At 45.6% G+C, this 18,212-nt stretch overlaps 1 protein-coding gene across 1 annotated transcript in view; it reads right to left on the minus strand.

Moving 5' to 3' along the window:
• LOC122928141 (hexokinase-2-like) overlaps positions 1-18,212 on the minus strand; it is a 162,673-nt gene that overhangs the window by 107,923 nt on the left and 36,538 nt on the right. The window contains exon 2 of the mRNA XM_044280698.1: positions 16,372-16,440. Coding sequence (XP_044136633.1) covers positions 16,372-16,428 — 57 coding nt within the window. The 5' untranslated portion in view covers positions 16,429-16,440. The remainder of the gene's footprint in view (positions 1-16,371; positions 16,441-18,212) is intronic.

Here is an 18,212-nt window from a genome sequence, read left to right on the forward strand (position 1 = left end):
ACTTGTCATGGTCTTACCTCCTTGCTGTCCTCCTTCGTTTGACATGTGCTGGCGGCCATCTTGGTTTCTGGGTTTCTTGTAGCCTCCCACCCTGCGGCTCCTCCTTCCCACTGGGAGGAGCTGGATGCCTAGCTCATATATATAGGAGGTCTGTGGCTTCAGTTCCTTGCTTGGTCCTCCTGTGCTCACATGCTTCTAAGACTGCTGCTGCTTCTGGTTCCTGATCCTGGCTTCGTCTGACTACCCTGCTGATTCCTGATCCTGGCTTCGTCTGACTACCCTGCTGATTCCTGATCCTGGCTTCGTCTGACTACCCTTCTGGTTCCTGATCCCTGGTTTCGCAAGACCCTGCTTCGGTTTAGCCATCCGTTTGGACTTTTGCCTTACAGCTTTATTTTCAATAAAGCCTTCTTATTTCCACTCATCTCTGGTTGTACGTCTGGTTCATGGTTCCATGACATTAGGACCAAGCCATGAATTCTGACGGTACAGGGCCATCCTCGCTACCTACGCTGGTTGCCAGACTTGATCAGCAGGATCACCTGTTGGGTCGGTTCGCTGTGGCGTTGCAAACCCTGCTTGAACGCACAGCTCATTTAGCTTCCGTTGCCGATGGGTCGGTTGTCACTCCTGGGCCCGCTCCTACTGCCGCTCCGGTTGTTGCGCCAGAGTCTACCCCGACACCTGTTGCTGCGCCTGCGGTGTTTCGGGGTATGACCGGTTCTGCCCCCCTTCCACAGCGCTTTGGGGGAGAGCCAACTCAGTGCCGAGGTTTCCTTAACCAGGTGGGCATTTACTTCGAGTTGCTGCCACATGCCTTTCCTACTGAGAGATCAAAGGTGGGCTTCTTGATCTCGCTGCTCTCGGACAAGGCCTTGGCCTGGGCCAGCCCTTTATGGGAGAACAACAATCCGGTGGTTGCCGAGTTTTCTGGTTTTGTTGCTTCTCTTCGGAAGGTATTCGATGTGCCGGCTCGTGCTGCCTCTGCTGCGAAGCTCCTTATGTCCATCAGACAGGGTTCACGATCCGTAGCTGAATACGCCATTGAGTTTCGTACCCTGGCAGCAGAGGTGGGCTGGAATAATGAGGCTCTGGTCGCTGCTTTCTCTCATGGTCTCTCGGATGCCTTGAAGGATGAGGTTGCAGCTAAGGACCTACCAGTGGAGCTCGAGTCTCTTATTTCTTTCCTGATTTTGATTGACACCAGACTCAGGGAGAGACCTTCCTTTAAGGAGAGCCTGCGGAGGCCTTCTAACAGATTGGCGCCTACGTTTGCTGTCCCACCCGTGCCTCCCTCTCCTCCCACGCCTCCTGGGGATGACTTGTCTGGGGGTGAACCCATGCAGCTGGGGTTTGCTCGCCTGTCCGAGGGGAGAGGGTACTCCGGAGACGCGAGGGCCGATGCATGTACTGTGGTCTCGGTGGGCATTTTCGGTTGGCATGCCCGAACCGTCCGGGAAACGCTCGCACCTGAGATCCTGTCGGGGGCAGATCTTGGGTGGAGTCTCCTCGTCCCCGGTTTCCCGTGTTGACAAACCACTGATTACTGTTGTCCTCTCCTGGGTCGGGGGCTCGGTGACGACCCAGGCGTTGGTGGACTCTGGTGCTGGTGGTTTGTTCATTGATAGTGTGTTCGCTGCCGCCAATTCCATTCCTCTGCAGCCTCGAGGTTCCCCACCGGCTCTTGAGGCGATAGACGGCAGACCCCTTCTGCCGCCACACGTGACTCATGAGACCCTTCCAGTGGGGATGGCCATTGGTGCCGTTCACAGAGAGTCGGTCTGTCTCCAGGTTATTTCGTCTCCACACTACTCGGTGGTCTTGGGGTACCCCTGGCTCCAGAAGCATAATCCGACTTTCGATTGGAAATCGGCTGAGATCCTCTCGTGGTCACCGCAGTGTGGGGCTAGTTGCATCCATGGGCCTGTCAAGTTGCTGTGTACTTCCTCGGACTCTCTGTTGCCTCCTGAATACGAGGAGTACCGGGATGTATTCGATAAGGTGCGTGCGGTTGCCCTACCTCCGCACCGCCCATACGATTGTGCCATAGAGTTACAATCTGGTGCCGTTCCGCCTCGTGGCAAAGTCTATCCTCTGTCGGTAGCGGAGAATGAGGCCATGGAGGAGTACGTGAGGGAGGCGCTTTCACGCGGACACATTCGCAAATCCTCGTCCCCGGCAGGGGCTGGATTTTTCTTTGTGAAAAAGAAGGGCGGTGAGTTGAGGCCTTGCATCGATTACAGGGGTCTCAATCGCATCACGATCAAGAACGCTTACCCGATACCCTTGATTTCCGAGCTGTTCGATCGCCTCAAAGGGGCCACGGTCTTTACCAAACTCGACCTGAGGGCGGCATATAACCTGGTAAGGATCAAGGCGGGCGATGAGTGGAAGACCGCGTTTAACACCAGGACCGGTCATTATGAATCCTTGGTTATGCCCTTTGGGTTGTGCAATGCGCCCGCAGTCTTCCAGGAATTCATCAACGATGTTTTCCGTGACCTGTTGCAGCAGTGTGTGGTGGTCTATTTGGATGACATCTTGGTATATTCTGAATCCATGGAGGCCCACATTCTGGATGTCAGACGAGTGTTGCAACGGTTACGAGAGAACAAGCTGTTCGGTAAGCTTGAGAAATGCGAATTTCACCGATCCCAGGTAACCTTCTTAGGTTACATCATTTCCGCTGAGGGGTTCTCCATGGATCCTGAGAAGGTTTCGGCTGTCTTACAGTGGCCCCAGCCCAGTGGTCTTCGTGCCCTGCAGCGCTTTTTGGGCTTCGCCAATTATTATCGGAAGTTCATCAGGGACTTTTCCATGCTAGCCAAGCCTCTCACGGACCTGACCAAGAAGGGCAGTAATCCCCAGGTCTGGCCGCCCGAGGCCATCCGAGCTTTTGAGGCTCTAAAGTCCGCCTTTGTGTCGGCTCCGATTCTGTCGCATCCCAACCCTGGGTTGCCGTTTGTCCTCGAGGTGGACGCGTCTGAGACGGGAGTAGGCGCCCTCCTGTCTCAGCGTAGAACACCAGAGGGTCCTCTGCTTCCTTGTGGGTTTTACTCCCGGAAACTGTCTTCCGCGGAGTGCAACTACCAGATTGGTGACAGGGAGTTATTGGCCATCGTGCAGGCCCTTAAAGAATGGAGGCACTTGCTCGAGGGCTCGGTGGTTCCGGTTCTCATCCTGACGGACCACAAGAATCTGACCTACCTCTCTGAGGCCAAGAGATTGACACCACGTCAGGCCAGATGGGCTCTGTTCTTGTCACGTTTTAATTACGTGGTCTCCTACCTACCCGGTTCCAAGAACATCAGAGCGGATGCCTTATCACGGCAGTACTCCGAGCTGTCCGGGGAGGAGTCGATTCCGACTTCGGTCATACCTCCGAATCAGATCCTGGCCGCCATTCGCACCAGCCTGACCTCTCCCCTGGGTGAGCAGATTTTGGCGGCTCAATCTGGTGCTCCCTCTGGGAGACCCAACGGCAGGTGTTTTGTACCTGAGGAGTTGCGCACTCGGTTGTTGCGAACCTACCATAACTCCAAGGCCGCGGGGCATCCTGGAAAGAATCAGCTGTCCTGGGCTGTTTCACGTCTGTTCTGGTGGCCTTCTCTATGTTCCGACATCGCCGCATATGTAGCGGCATGCTCCGTTTGTGCCCAGAGTAAGTCCCCTCGGCACCTTCCGTTGGGCCTTTTGCAACCCATAGCCACCGGGGAGCGTCCATGGTCACACCTGGGGATGGATTTCATTGTGGACCTCCCTGCATCCCGAGGCCATACGGTCATTCTCATGATAGTGGATCGGTTTTCCAAAATGTGCCACTGTGTTCCTCTTAAGAAGTTACCCTCTGCACAAGAGTTGGCCTCGATTTTTGCCAGGGAGGTCTTCCGGTTGCACGGTTTGCCCAAGGAGATTGTGTCGGATCGGGGGAGTCAGTTTGTGTCCAGGTTCTGGCGCGCCTTTTGCTCCCAGTTGGGGATTCATCTCTCTTTCTCCTCGGCCTACCACCCTCAGTCCAATGGGGCCGCAGAACGATCCAATCAGGCCTTGGAGCAATTCCTTCGTTGCTATGTCTCCGATCACCAAGACAATTGGGTTGACCTCCTGCCTTGGGCTGAGTTTGCCAGGAACACGGCGGTGAACTCTTCCTCTGGGACGTCTCCCTTCATGGCCAATTATGGGTTCCAACCTGCCGTGTTACCGGAGGTATTCTCTCCCCAGGATATTCCGGCTGTGGAGGATCACCTTTCCGTCCTACGTGCTTCTTGGGTACAGATCCAGAGGTCCCTTGAGGTCTCTGCGCAGCGCCAGAGACTCCAGGCTGATCGCAGACGAGCGCCCGCTCCTTCCTACCAGGTCGGAGACCGCGTATGGTTGTCCACCCGCAACCTCAACCTTCGAGTGCCCACTCCCAAGCTGGCGCCTCGCTTTGTTGGTCCCTTCCGAGTGCTTCGCAGGGTAAACCCGGTAGCCTATGCCCTTGCGCTTCCTCCTGGCATGCGGATCTCCAACGTGTTTCATGTCTCCCTGTTGAAGCCACTGGTGTGTAATCGTTTCACTTCCTCGATTCCTCGGCCTCGTCCGGTCCAAGTGGGCAATCGTGAGGAGTATGAGGTGAGCAATATCCTGGACTCACGCCTGGTCCGCGGCCGGGTGCAGTTTTTGGTCCATTGGCGTGGTTATGGTCCAGAGGAGCGTTCCTGGGTTCCCTCTGCAGATGTCCATGCTCCTGCCTTGCTCCGAGCCTTCCACGCACGCTTCCCTCAGAAACCGTTCCTTACTCCGCGGAGGATGGGCCTTTGAGGGGGAGGTACTGTCATGGTCTTACCTCCTTGCTGTCCTCCTTCGTTTGACATGTGCTGGCGGCCATCTTGGTTTCTGGGTTTCTTGTAGCCTCCCACCCTGCGGCTCCTCCTTCCCACTGGGAGGAGCTGGATGCCTAGCTCATATATATAGGAGGTCTGTGGCTTCAGTTCCTTGCTTGGTCCTCCTGTGCTCACATGCTTCTAAGACTGCTGCTGCTTCTGGTTCCTGATCCTGGCTTCGTCTGACTACCCTGCTGATTCCTGATCCTGGCTTCGTCTGACTACCCTGCTGATTCCTGATCCTGGCTTCGTCTGACTACCCTTCTGGTTCCTGATCCCTGGTTTCGCAAGACCCTGCTTCGGTTTAGCCATCCGTTTGGACTTTTGCCTTACAGCTTTATTTTCAATAAAGCCTTCTTATTTCCACTCATCTCTGGTTGTAAGTCTGGTTCATGGTTCCATGACACCACTAAATTATGAAATTGCTAAATTGGGAATTGTATTTCAACCCAGAACAAAAACTGTGCTTGGACGGACACTAAATAACTTGCCCAGCCACAGCAATTTAGCAGGATATAAATTTGAGGCCTAGTATTTAGGCGCTGGGTGACAGGTATAGGTTTACTGACAGAATTAGACTTGGAAATGCACAGTAGCGGGTGTGTGAAGTTATTCAGAATGACCCTATGTGCACCTTGAATATGATATACCCTTTGAGGGATAGATTTCAAATAGCTCTGATACAGCAGAAACCACTAAATTATGAAATTGCTAAATTGGGAATTGTATTTCAAGCCAGAACAAAAACTGTGCTTGGACGGACACTAAATAACTTGCCCAGCCACAGCAATTTAGCAGGATATAAATTTGAGGCCTAGTATTTAGGCGCTGGGTGACAGGTATAGGTTTACTGACAGAATTAGACTTGGAAATGCACAGTAGCGGGTGTGTGAAGTTATTCTGAATGACCCTATGTGCACCTTGAATCTTATATACCCTTTTAGGGATAGATTTCAAAAAGCTCTGATACAGCAGAAACCACTAAATTATGAAATTGCTAAATTGGGAATTGTATATCAACCCAGAACAAAAAATGTGCTTTGGCGGACACTAAATAACTTGACCAGCCACACCAGTAACGACAGATTTAGCTGGATATAAACTTGAGGCCTAGTATTTAGGCGCTGGGTGACAGGTATACGTTTACTGACAGAATTAGACTGGGATATGGCCAAAAAATAACCACACTATTGATGGTTAAATGCACTTGGTGTGACAGCTTGACCAACCACACTACTGAGGGTTAAATGCACTTGTTGACAGGCGCAGCTTGCCCCTGATGTAGTATATGGCCAAAAAATAAACAGACTATTGCTGGTTAAATGCACTTGGTGTGACAGCTTCACCCTGATGTAGGCTTTAGCCAAAAAACAACCACACCATTGAGGGTTAAATGCACTTGGTGACAGGCGCAGCTTGCCCCTGATGTAGTATATGGCCAAAAAATAAACAGACTATTGCTGGTTAAATGCACTTGGTGTGACAGCTTCACCCTGATGTAGGCTTTAGCCAAAAAACAACCACACCATTGAGGGTTAAATGCACTTGGTGACAGGCGCAGCTTGCCCCTGATGTAGTATATGGCCAAAAAATAAACAGACTATTGCTGGTTAATTGCACTTGGTGTGACAGCTTCACCCTGATGTAGGCTTTAGCCAAAAAACAACCACACCATTGAGGGTTAAATGCACTTGGTGACAGGCGCAGCTTGCCCCTGATGTAGTATATGGCCAAAAAATAAACAGACTATTGCTGGTTAAATGCACTTGGTGTGACAGCTTCACCCTGATGTGGGCTTTAGCCAAAAAACAACCACACCATTGAGGGTTAAATGCACTTGGTCGCAGCTTGTGCTGGCGCACCACAAGACACAAAATGGCCGCCGATCACCCCAGAAAAAAGTGATTGACCATCGGTTTGGGCAGCCTAAAAACAGTGAGCAATTGAGTATCAGCAGCTCAATGATCCACAGCTGCAGATCGATCAATTAATCAAGTCCTTTGGAGGAGTTAATCTGCCTAATCTCGCCCTACTGTCGCAGCCGCAACCTCTCCTTATGCTGATCAGAGCAGAGTGACGGGCGGCGCTATGTGACTCCAGCTTAAATAGAGGCTGGGTCACATGGTGCTCTGGCCAATCACAGCCATGCCAATAGTAGGCATGGCTGTGATGGCCTCTTGGGGCAAGTAGTATGACGCTTGTTGATTGGCTGCTTTGCAGCCTTTCAAAAAGCGCCAAGAAAGCGACGAACACCAAACCCGAACCCGGACTTTTACGAAAATGTCCGGGTTCGGGTCCGTGTCACGGACACCCCAAAATTCGGTATGAACGCGAACTATACAGTTCGGGTTCGCTCATCCCTACATCTGACAATAATACGCACAAAACAAAAAAAATAAATTATAGGAAAAATTGTTAAGAAACATTCTTTCCTGTATATTTACTTGTATATAAAGAGCAAGTGCTGCCAAAAATTACAAGAGAGAGGCACTCCAATACCACCTGTATATCACATAAAGGAGGGTCTCATTCACATTGTGGTACAATTGTTCAGGTAGTGGGACTCTTACACTCATAAAGCCTATGCACTAAGTGAAAGAGCTGACAAAAATTACAAGGAATCGGTGCTCCAATACACCCTTTATTACACATAAAGGAGGGCATCATACACACCCTTGAAAAATTATGATTGATGGCCTGCTGGTGACCTCCAAAAACATTTGGAGTAAGTGCCTGCTGATCTGACCATCTAAAAAATTAGGGGCAAGGGCCTGCTGCCGCATTGGTGACTCTAGATAACCTCTGGGCGATTGCATGTGGCAATGACGGAGACGATCCATGTGAGGTACAGGGCTGGTTCTTGCTTTGTTAGAAAGAGATGGCCATGTACTATATAATGTCTGATTTTCATTTTTTACATTATTCATGGGATAACCCCTTTAAAGGGCCAGCGCACATACAGCTAAATATTTCCCCGATGGCTTGAAGTCCCTGGGTGTATAAGGCAGTTGGGTGCCTGAGTCCCTGGGTGTATAAGGCAGTTGGGTGCCTTGGGGCGCAGCAGATACAAAGGCCTATGAGTCCCAGCCCCCAGGTTGGGTCTCATAGACAAGCTATCATTGTATTACTGATAGTCAATGCAGTACAATACAGATGTATTGTGCTGCATTGAAACAGGGATCAGACTCTGTAATGTTGAAGTCCCATAGTGGGACAAAAATAAAAAATAATAAAAGTGAGATAAAAGTGTTTTTAACAATAACAAAAATTAAAGTTTCTATTTAAAAAAAAGCCCCTTTCCCATAAAAAGAGACATATTAAATTGTAAAAAATAGACAAAAAAAATTAAAAAAGAGACATATTAGGTATCGCTGCGTGCGTAACAATATGCTCTATAAAAATATAACATGATCCACCGTCTGGTCAACACCGTAATACATTTTTGTTATAAAAACTATTTTGTTTGCCACTTTTCATCACAAAAAAGTATAATACCAAGTGATCAAAAAGTAATATGTACCAAAAAATAATACTAATCAAACCGCCCTCTCATCCCACAAAAAATGGTGCATCAGGGGGTCTTTAAATGTGATATGGTAACTTAAAATTATCCCAGTGAAATCTGCCGTCCAAAATCCATATATCACTCCTTTCCTTCTGCACCCTGCCGTGTGCCCGTACAGCAGTTTATGACCACATTTGGGGTGTTTTTGTAAACTGCAGAATAAGGGTAATAAATATTGAGTTTTATTTGGCTGTTAACCCTTGATGTGTTACAGGAAAAAATGGGGAAAAAAATGGAAAAATCTGCCAAAAAAAGTGAAATTATAAAATTTAATCTGCTGTTTCCTTTAATTCTTGTGGAACACCTAAAGGGTTAAAAAAAGTTTGTAAAATCAGTTTTGAATAACTTGAGGGGTGTCGTTTCTAAAATGGGGTCATTTTTGTATTGTTTCCACTATGTAAGCCCCACAAAGTGACTTTAGAATTCAAGTGGTCCTTAAAATAGTGGGTTTTGGAGATTTTCTTAAAAATTTGCTTCTAAAATTCTAAGCCTTATAAGATCCTAAAAATAAAATTACATGTACAAAATGATGCAAATATGAAAGTGGACATATGGGAAATGTAAAGTAACTCTTTTATGATGCATCACTATCCTCCTTAAAAGCAGATAAATCAACATTTTGAAAATTGCTAATCTTTCAAAATTTTGGGTAAATTGCAGATTTTTTTTATAAATAAAGGTGAATTATATTGACTACAATTTTTCACTATCATGAAGTACAATGTGTCACGAGAAAACAATTTCAGAATCGCTTTGATAAGTAAAAGCATTCTGAAGTTATTACCACATAAAGTGATACATGTCAAGTTTCCAAAAAACAGCTTGGTCCTTAAGGTGAAAAATGGCAGGGTCTTTAAGGTGTAACCTTGAACACCATGTGACTCTGGATTGGTAAAGTCCAACCTCTTTAGAGATGGTTTTGTAACCTTTTCCAGGCTGATGAAAATCAACAGCTCTCCTTCTGGTGTAAATCTTCTTGGTTCATGCCATGATACATGTCCACAAGCATGTGTTGTGAAGATCAGACTTTGATAGACCCCAAATTAAATAATACAAGTCGTCCACTCACACCTAATTGTCATCCCATTGATTTTAAAAAACAGTATTTTTACCTTGAATTTATTTGTTTATCCTAAAAGTTTGCATAAGTTTGCCATCCACTGATATTGGATGAATGTCCTTAATTAATAAATGACCAAGTCTAATATTTTTGACTCATTTGTTTGATTTAATTATATTTAGCTACTTTTAGGACCTTTGTGAATATCTAATGTAGTTTTAGGTCAAATTTATGCAGACATAATTTACACAATACACAAAATTATGAAAGTTTCCAAAAATTTCGCACACCACTGTCCATTGGTGGTATATTATGATTTTATGGTGGTGAATGTGTTCATGGCTGTGTACCTGTACTTGACTGTATCTAAATCTTTGCTGTCCCCGAGAGAGGGGCAGGGGCGACGTTGTTTTTGAGGGGTTGTCTTTGCGACTGGGTTGTTGTTTGGAAAAGAAACAAAACTCAAACGAAAATGGTCTGATTAAGAAAGAATGACTTCTTACATTTGGGGTTACCCTTTAACTGCTCCTATTGATACCTAAGGCAGTGTTCAACTACCTAAATAATATTGACATATCCATGATTGCACATCACACACATTAAATATTTTAGTCGTGTTTAATTGCCCAATCAGAGTAAATCCCAGTTGGTGATGCATGAAATCATACAAATGAACTGTGAGAAAGAAAATGGCGACGTAAAGGTAAAGTGTCAGAATTAATACTTGCATGAATAAGGATTGCCGTGAACGCAGTGCTCAGATTGCAGATCTTAATAGAAATGATTTTCAGTTGATGAAATTAACAAGCAGAAACATGTCATATTGATTTAGGATTCAGACCAGTCTAATTAATGAATAGAGCACTTCTGAGCACACACTGTGGAGAAATACTAAGTTCTGTTTATTGCCTAGCAGTCAGGAGATGGCTGCAGGTTCGGTCTTATTGTTGCTCAGGGGCAGCATATAGGTGACAACTAAATTTATTGTTCTTGCTGTGTATTTGTCAGGAAGTTAGCGTGCACAAGCAAGGAATTGATTTGAGTCAAATATTTAATAAAACCTTCTTTGTTTTACTAAAATCGTTCACTTCCAGAAGCAGGAAAACCTGAGCTGGTCATATACTGTAGCTTAAAGGGGTTGTGTAGTATTTTAATACTGATGGCCTATCCTTAGGAAAGATGATCAACATCAGATAGGAGGGGATCACCCCACCAACCCCCTCCCCCTTCCTATCAGCTGTGAAAGTAAAGCTGCTGTGGTTACCAGAATCATCCACTAAACAATGTACCGTATGTAGTTGTGAAGTTTCGGCACTGACCTCCAGAACCAGAGCTACTCAGTGGATCGGCAGCAGTGTGGGGTTTCGTACCCCTGCCTACCTGATAATGATGTTTAATCCCAAGTATAGGCCATCAATATTAAAATCTTTAATAATTTGAATGATTGTAGAGTTGTTAAACATAATTGACTTGTCTATAAAAACAAAGAAGGTTTTTCTGAGGTGTCAGGGGTCATGTCTCCACGGCCAACAGACAAGTGATGGCCAGTGACAGTGATGGCCACAGAGTTACTAATGGGTTTGATGTAGGCTAAACTAGTGACAAGGGGTATTATCCCTATCACAGTGATATGGACTTTTCCGAGAGGAATCCAGGTTAACAACAGGCAGTGGTGTTGCTAGGGCTGGTGTCACCCGGTGCGGTAGAAAATGGTGTCACCTCCGCCTCCCCCCCCAAAACCAATAAAAAAAATTTAGCCATATAACCAAAAATATGTTGAAAGAAGTAAAAAATAATGCTTTTAAAAAAATAAAAATTTACAATTGGGAGGTCGACTGCCAATGATGGTTTTGAGTAGACTAGGCCAGGGTTCCCCAACCCCAGTCCTCAGGGCCCATTTGCCGGTCAGTATTTAGGAGTATCCCAAAGAATGAATACCTGTGGTAAATCCTGATGGATGGACACTAATTATATCAGCTGCCCAATACTAAGGAAATCCTGAAAACATGACCGGCAGGTGGGCCCTGAGGACTGGAGTTGAGGACCACTGGACTAGGCTACAGCAAGTAAGTGAAATAAAATGTGGAAGGAAAAGACCATCAGAAACGGCGCCAGAAGCCCGAGTACAGTACACAAGTAAATCACTAAATTATTCTAGAAGATGGGGTATAGGCAATAGGTAAATCCAGCAGGGTATATACAGGACTCCCTTGTAAATGTGTGCGACAATTTTTTGTCACAGGTGTTTTGACGCCATTCTTGACATTTGGGAGTGGCAGGAGCGTGATGGGGCCAGGACATCTGCCCTGACAAATTGTAAATGTTGGCAAAAAATGACCCCAGTCTTACACCAGGCGCACAGTCTTCCTAAGGTGCGCCTCATTTATGATGGGACGCATCCTTCGGCAGAACAGGGGGGAACTTGTGTAAAACGCCAGTCTAAATGACACCCACGGGGGTCACCTGTGTATACAGCTGGCAATGAACATAGTCATAAGGGGTTCCCAATGCTAGTTCCAGGGAAATCAATGATAGGACATGTATTTCAGTATGCCATATCCCATGTTGATTCCGGATAAAACCCTTTAATGACTGCCATATTAGCCTGCAGATGTAGCTCTGCCCTTCAGGTCTAGGAGAGCTGTATTACTGTGGTCATACCTTCCCAAGACATAGACTTTTAATCCCTTGATAACAGAGAAGAATTGAGGTGTGCTGTGATTTCAGCAGGTATAAGAAGTCCCACATGCAGTGCGGCCCCAGTGACAGGTGCAAGGTTGTAAGTGACTGGCTCTGAGGAGCACTGCAGTCTGCCACATGAGGAGGTCAGGAAAGCGCCAGGCACAGGTGGCATGCCCAAGGGTGGGGGCAGTGGGGACCGCACTGTCCTTTTCCCTATATCAGGCTGACGATGGCCGGGGAGACGCAGATAGCAGGTCCTAGCAGATGACATAGAGGTGGCTGTGGACTGTGCTGTGCGGAGGACTGGCCCTGTGGTACCCGCGTGCTGACTGTGACAGGTTCTCCTGGACAGGGCAGGATTTAGTGACCTCACTGACAATTGCATTATATTCTTTGCAGGACATTACCCGTTAAACCAAGCCATGTGACTGGAATGAGGGACCCAGCCATGAAGCCAGGGGCCGCACACCTGCCGTAACCTCACTTATGTCAGGCCCCAACCCTCCCCCCCATTGTCTAAATATAATAAATACTATGGAGTCCTCATTGCAGCTACAGGAGTGGGAAGCAGGTTGTAGCTACTTAAAGATCATGCATCTACAGGAAGCAGGTTGTAAAAGCTGGATTTGCCATAGAGAAGGCATAATGGAAAAAGGAACATCCTTGCAGTGTTACATGTGGTCCCGGTGGACATTTTACAACAGTCCACAAGTAGTTGACGTTATGGGAACCAATATTTGGAAAGCTGGATGTGAAGGAGTCGGAGAAGTCTGGAAAGGGAGCTGACAAAGATTACCTACATTATTACTAAATATTTAGATGTTGCTACCAATTCACATAGCATCCACATAAATACTTTTTACTAAGGAATATAGTTTAACCGTTTATGTGCAAAAGAAAGAAAAAAGAAGTCAGCTCCAATCATATATCTGCACATAGACCAAGACTCTTGGTCTATGCAGATATCTGATTGGAGCTGACTTCATTTTTGCACTAGGAGACCAAAGATTAGTAAATCTTGCCCCAGCCCACAGTTCAGCAGACAGAGAGAACCCCTTATGTCTCATCTCTCTAATAATTCCCCAGTAATTAAGCTATAATGGGGTATTAAATAATTAAATCGTCGGTCTAAAAATATAAAAAAAGTCAATATGCACTCTCTGCACTCTACCTACCTCCTCCCTCCGGCACAACGCAGCAGTGGCGGGTCTGGCTGTGTGAGTGAGTCACTGCTGTCACGTGACTCACCACCCATTAGCTCCAGACTCCAGTCCCTGCTGGCTGCTCCTGCAGTGCAGCCGCGCGGCGCCACTCACTAGGCAGTCACACCCCCTTTACCACGTGACGGCCGGGCCGACGTGCTTGTGAGCAAGAACTCCAGCGGGACGCAGGTGACACCCCATCAGACTGGGGTCACCTGATGCGGCCAGCACCCACCGCACCCCCCTCGCAACGCCACTGCCAACAGGTGACATGAAAACAGGCTAAATTTTTGTTGGGACCTACCAAGTTAGAACTTTTGTAGTAACAAGTAACCATACACAGGATCTGGGAAGATAACATACAGAAACTAAGTGACAAATGAAGTCGGAGGATCATAAGGTTGGCTTCAAACATAGCATTTTTGTCAAAGTCACCCTATCTTTGGCAATTTTGTGTGTTGAGGGTAGGATTGCCAAAACCTTTGTGGTCAGATGTTACATTAAAGTCCATAGAAACAACTACATACAAAGTATTTTGCTCTGTGTCAGTTTTGAGGTCAGTGGCATCAGTATTCCCTGGTATAAATTTTTTTAGCTGGCAATTTAAGCATAGGTTGCTCTAAATAGGATGTACAAGAAAAACACATGCACAAAATTACACTAAATAAAATCCATTAAAAAGTTACATAAAAATACTGATGTTATAAAGATTTTTTTATACATTTTAAAACACTAGAAAATAACAGAAAACGTTTAGGATCTGATCATTTAGGGGTCTAGACTGGGGTTTCATAATTAAGATGTGCGATATGGGGTTTCATAATTTAGGGGCCTGAGGTCTGATCATTTTAGAGGTCTGGTGTTGTATTATTTATCTAAGAAATCTAACAATGGTCTGGTGTGGTATCTGAAAAAAAAATTAGGGGCTAGGGGCCTGATTTTTAATGCTATAGATTTTAATGAGTTTTTTTTTTTGTTATGCCCCCCACCCCCTTCCCATGCATTTCTTTCGAATTGACATCATGGATCTGTACAAAATAGTTCTGTATCTGTAATATAAATTTGTGTAATATCGATAATTTGCAAGAAACAGGTCCTGAAAATTATTAGCATTTGAGGAACTAAGTATAAAAAACCACAATGCAATGACTAAGCTAACTTTAGTTCACTGACCATTTAAAGAAGTTATCATGAACACAAAGAATTATCTGCAAAATACATTCTGACCACTGGTTGCAGTAATTATCTCCAAACACCATGCATGGTCCGACTGTCTGCTGATCGCTAGGACGAGTGCAGAATCATCACTAGTCCCCCACTACATTTCTCAGCATTGGCAAGAGCTGTGTTTTCTATTACTTTTGGTTGTTAATCACCATGTAATATACATTATATATACACATCCAACAAAGCACCCAGAACATCATAATGAGCGCTCTTTATTGATAGTATATGCTGAAGTATCTATGCATCTGTGGTCAAATGTATTTGCAATCAATGCACTAGGAGACCCAATAATATAATTCATTGCCTGTATTCTGCTGATGACCACTGCAGAGAAGTAGCAGGAGACCTGATTCCCCAGAACTCCTTCAGTATTATTATGAGAATAATAGATAAATTTGGCACACTTATTTACTGACGCATTTCAGGTCCTAGCGTGTGTTTGTTCTTTTCACCCCACAGGTTGCAATTTCTCTTTAAACTACTTGTGATTTAACTTTTTTCATATTTTCAAGAAAGATTTATTATACATAAATTTAAATCAACATAGGGAATGAGGGCCAAATTCCAGAGAATCTTCTCAGACAGAATAAAAGAAGAAGTATGATGATCTGATTCTACTCTTACATGGTGGAGCTTGTTTAAGGTATACGTGACTTTCATAAGGTGCGAGTTAAGCAGGCATCCATGTATTAAAAAACATGGTCAGTGGCGTGCCCAAATACACCCTGATGCTGCAAGCACAGAGGTATCCCATTTGTAAATTTAGTTTTGGGGTCCAATGTAATAATATTACATGCTGTAGCTCCTAGAGAGAGATCGTTGATCCAGGGAGTTATTCTGATTGCCTGATTGGAGTCGGGAAGGAATTTTTATTCCCCTAAAGGGAAGGAAAATTGGCTTCTACCTCACAGTTTTTTTTTTTTGCCTTCCTCTGGATCAACTTGCAGAATGACAGGCCGAACTGGAAGTTACTATGTTACTAATGAGGATCCAAATAAAATGTTTTTCTTCCTAGGTGACTGAAAGCTATGCCTGTCCTCCAAGTTCTCCTGTTCTGAATGGCTACTCGATAGAAAATATTTGAGAACAAAAGGATAGGGTGAAAATATTTACTTTGCTGTATCCTTCTCTATCCTCAAATCATCTGTCGAGGAAGATTTGGGAGCTGCCCATACAACAATGCATTAATGTATATGAGGCCTTACTCTCCCCTGACATCAGGTGAAGTGAATATTTTCGCCTGATCCTTTTTGTTCTCCCAGGAAATAAGCCACCACCAGATGCAGTTTCTTTCCCCTCTCCCCATTGAATATACACACGTTTGCCCGAACAGAACGTGCATGGGGGGGCCGGGAGGGTGTCAGGAGAAATAGGTGTTGGCCTTTACTCCTGGAATACCCCTATAAAAAACTAAGTATGCTGAACTTATTGCAGAAGTACTGCAGAACTGGTTACTATAAGCCAGTCTATTGGATCAACTTATAATTGGGGTAGGTGCATTATCTAAAGGGTTTGCTTAAAATTGGAAAACCTCTCTAAATTAAATTCACATAAAAAATGTCTGTTTAATTTCACCCCTAAATACTGACTGGTAAGGGACTAGTACATTTTTACTATCTTAAAAAAGGGAAGTGCTTTTTTAATATTGTGACAGATTTGTCATGCCTTTAGGCAGGTTATTTGCACAAAAGTATGAATTTAAAGAGCCATTATATGGAATTTAAGGCAGTGACTATAGAGCAGTTCAAGTGATGAAAATGTTCTCCTCACCTCTTCAGAGACAGACGGCTGGACCTTCTCCACTGAACATGCTACTGTTTTTTCCATAGCTTGAAGTTCCTAATAGAAAAACACAGCACAGAGTGATTAGGATAAAGTCAGTGGTGAAAACAGGATATGGCGAGAAAGATTGGCAATAGCACAAATTATGCAAACACAAAGTGTCAGCAGCACATTGATAAATAGCGATCACATGCTCAGCAATTTATAGAGTTCTCATAAGTCACATAGCACGTCTAAAAGATTCTCAAGAGGAAGTGATAATAACAAAAGTATCGACATAAAGAAGTGGAGCAATAAAATGAGACAGCATTATGACCTCGAACTGACAGCTTGTGTTATCAGGCCACCTACTAGATAGACAGGTACAGCTCCCCTCAAATGTCAAGGGACTGGTAAGTGGCTGGCAAATATTTTGATTTTAAATGGATGCCAACACTTTAATATTGTGCCTGTCTACCACTTAGGTGCATTAAGAATGTACAGGCAGCCTATAATTAGAGTTGAGCGAACACCTGGATGTTCGGGTTCGAGAAGTTCGGCCGAACATCCCGGAAATGTTCGGGTTCGGGATCCGAACCCGATCCGAACTTCGTCCCGAACCCGAACCCCATTGAAGTCAATGGGGACCCGAACTTTTCGGCACTAAAAAGGCTGTAAAACAGCCCAGGAAAGAGCTAGAGGGCTGCAAAAGGCAGCAACATGTAGGTAAATCCCCTGCAAACAAATGTGGATAGGGAAATGAATTAAATTAAAAATTAAATAAATAAAAATTAACCAAAATCAATTGGAGAGAGGTTCCATAGCAGAGAATCTGGCTTCCCGTCACCCACCACTGGAACAGTCCATTCTCAGATATTTAGGCCCCGGCACCCAGGCAGAGGAGAGAGGTCCCGTAACAGAGAATCTGTCTTCATGTCAGCAGAGAATTAGTCTGCATGTCATAGCAGAGAATGAGGCTTCACGTCAGCCACCACTGCAACAGTCCATTGGCATATATTTAGGCCCAGCACACACACAGGCAGAGGAGAGAGGTCCCGTAACAGAGAATCTGTCTTCATGTCAGCAGAGAATTAGTCTGCATGTCATAGCAGAGAATGAGGCTTCACGTCAGCCACCACTGCAACAGTCCATTGGCATATATTTAGGCCCAGCACACACACAGGCAGAGGAGAGAGGTCCCGTAACAGAGAATCTGGCTTCATGTCAGCAGAGAATCAGTCTGCATGTCATAGCAGAGAATGAGGCTTCACGTCAGCCACCACTGCAACAGTCCATTGGCATATATTTAGGCCCAGCACACACACAGGCAGAGGAGAGAGGTCCCGTAACAGAGGATCTGGCTTCATGTCAGCAGAGAATCAGTCTGCATGTCATAGCAGAGAATCAGGCTTCACGTCAGCCACCACTGCAACAGTCCATTGTCATAAATTTAGGCCCAGCACCCAGGCAGAGGAGAGAGGTCCCGTAACAGACAATCTGGCTTCATGTCAGCAGAGAATTAGTCTGCATGTCATAGCAGAGAATGAGGCTTCACGTCAGCCACCACTGCAACAGTCCATTGGCATATATTTAGGCCTAGCACACAGGCAGAGGAGAGAGGTCCCGTAACAGACAATCTGGCTTCATGTCAGCAGAGAATCAGTCTGCATGTCATAGCAGAGAATGAGGCTTCACGTCACCCACCACTGCAACAGTCCATTGGCATATATTTAGGCCTAGCACACAGGCAGAGCAGAGAGGTCCCGTAACAGACAATCTGGCTTCATGACAGCAGAGAATCAGTCTGCATGTCATAGCAGAGAATGAGGCTTCACGTCACCCACCACTGC

Source organism: Bufo gargarizans, chromosome 2, assembly GCF_014858855.1.
Source record: "Bufo gargarizans isolate SCDJY-AF-19 chromosome 2, ASM1485885v1, whole genome shotgun sequence".
In the NCBI taxonomy this organism is placed as follows: Eukaryota; Metazoa; Chordata; class Amphibia; order Anura; family Bufonidae; genus Bufo; species Bufo gargarizans.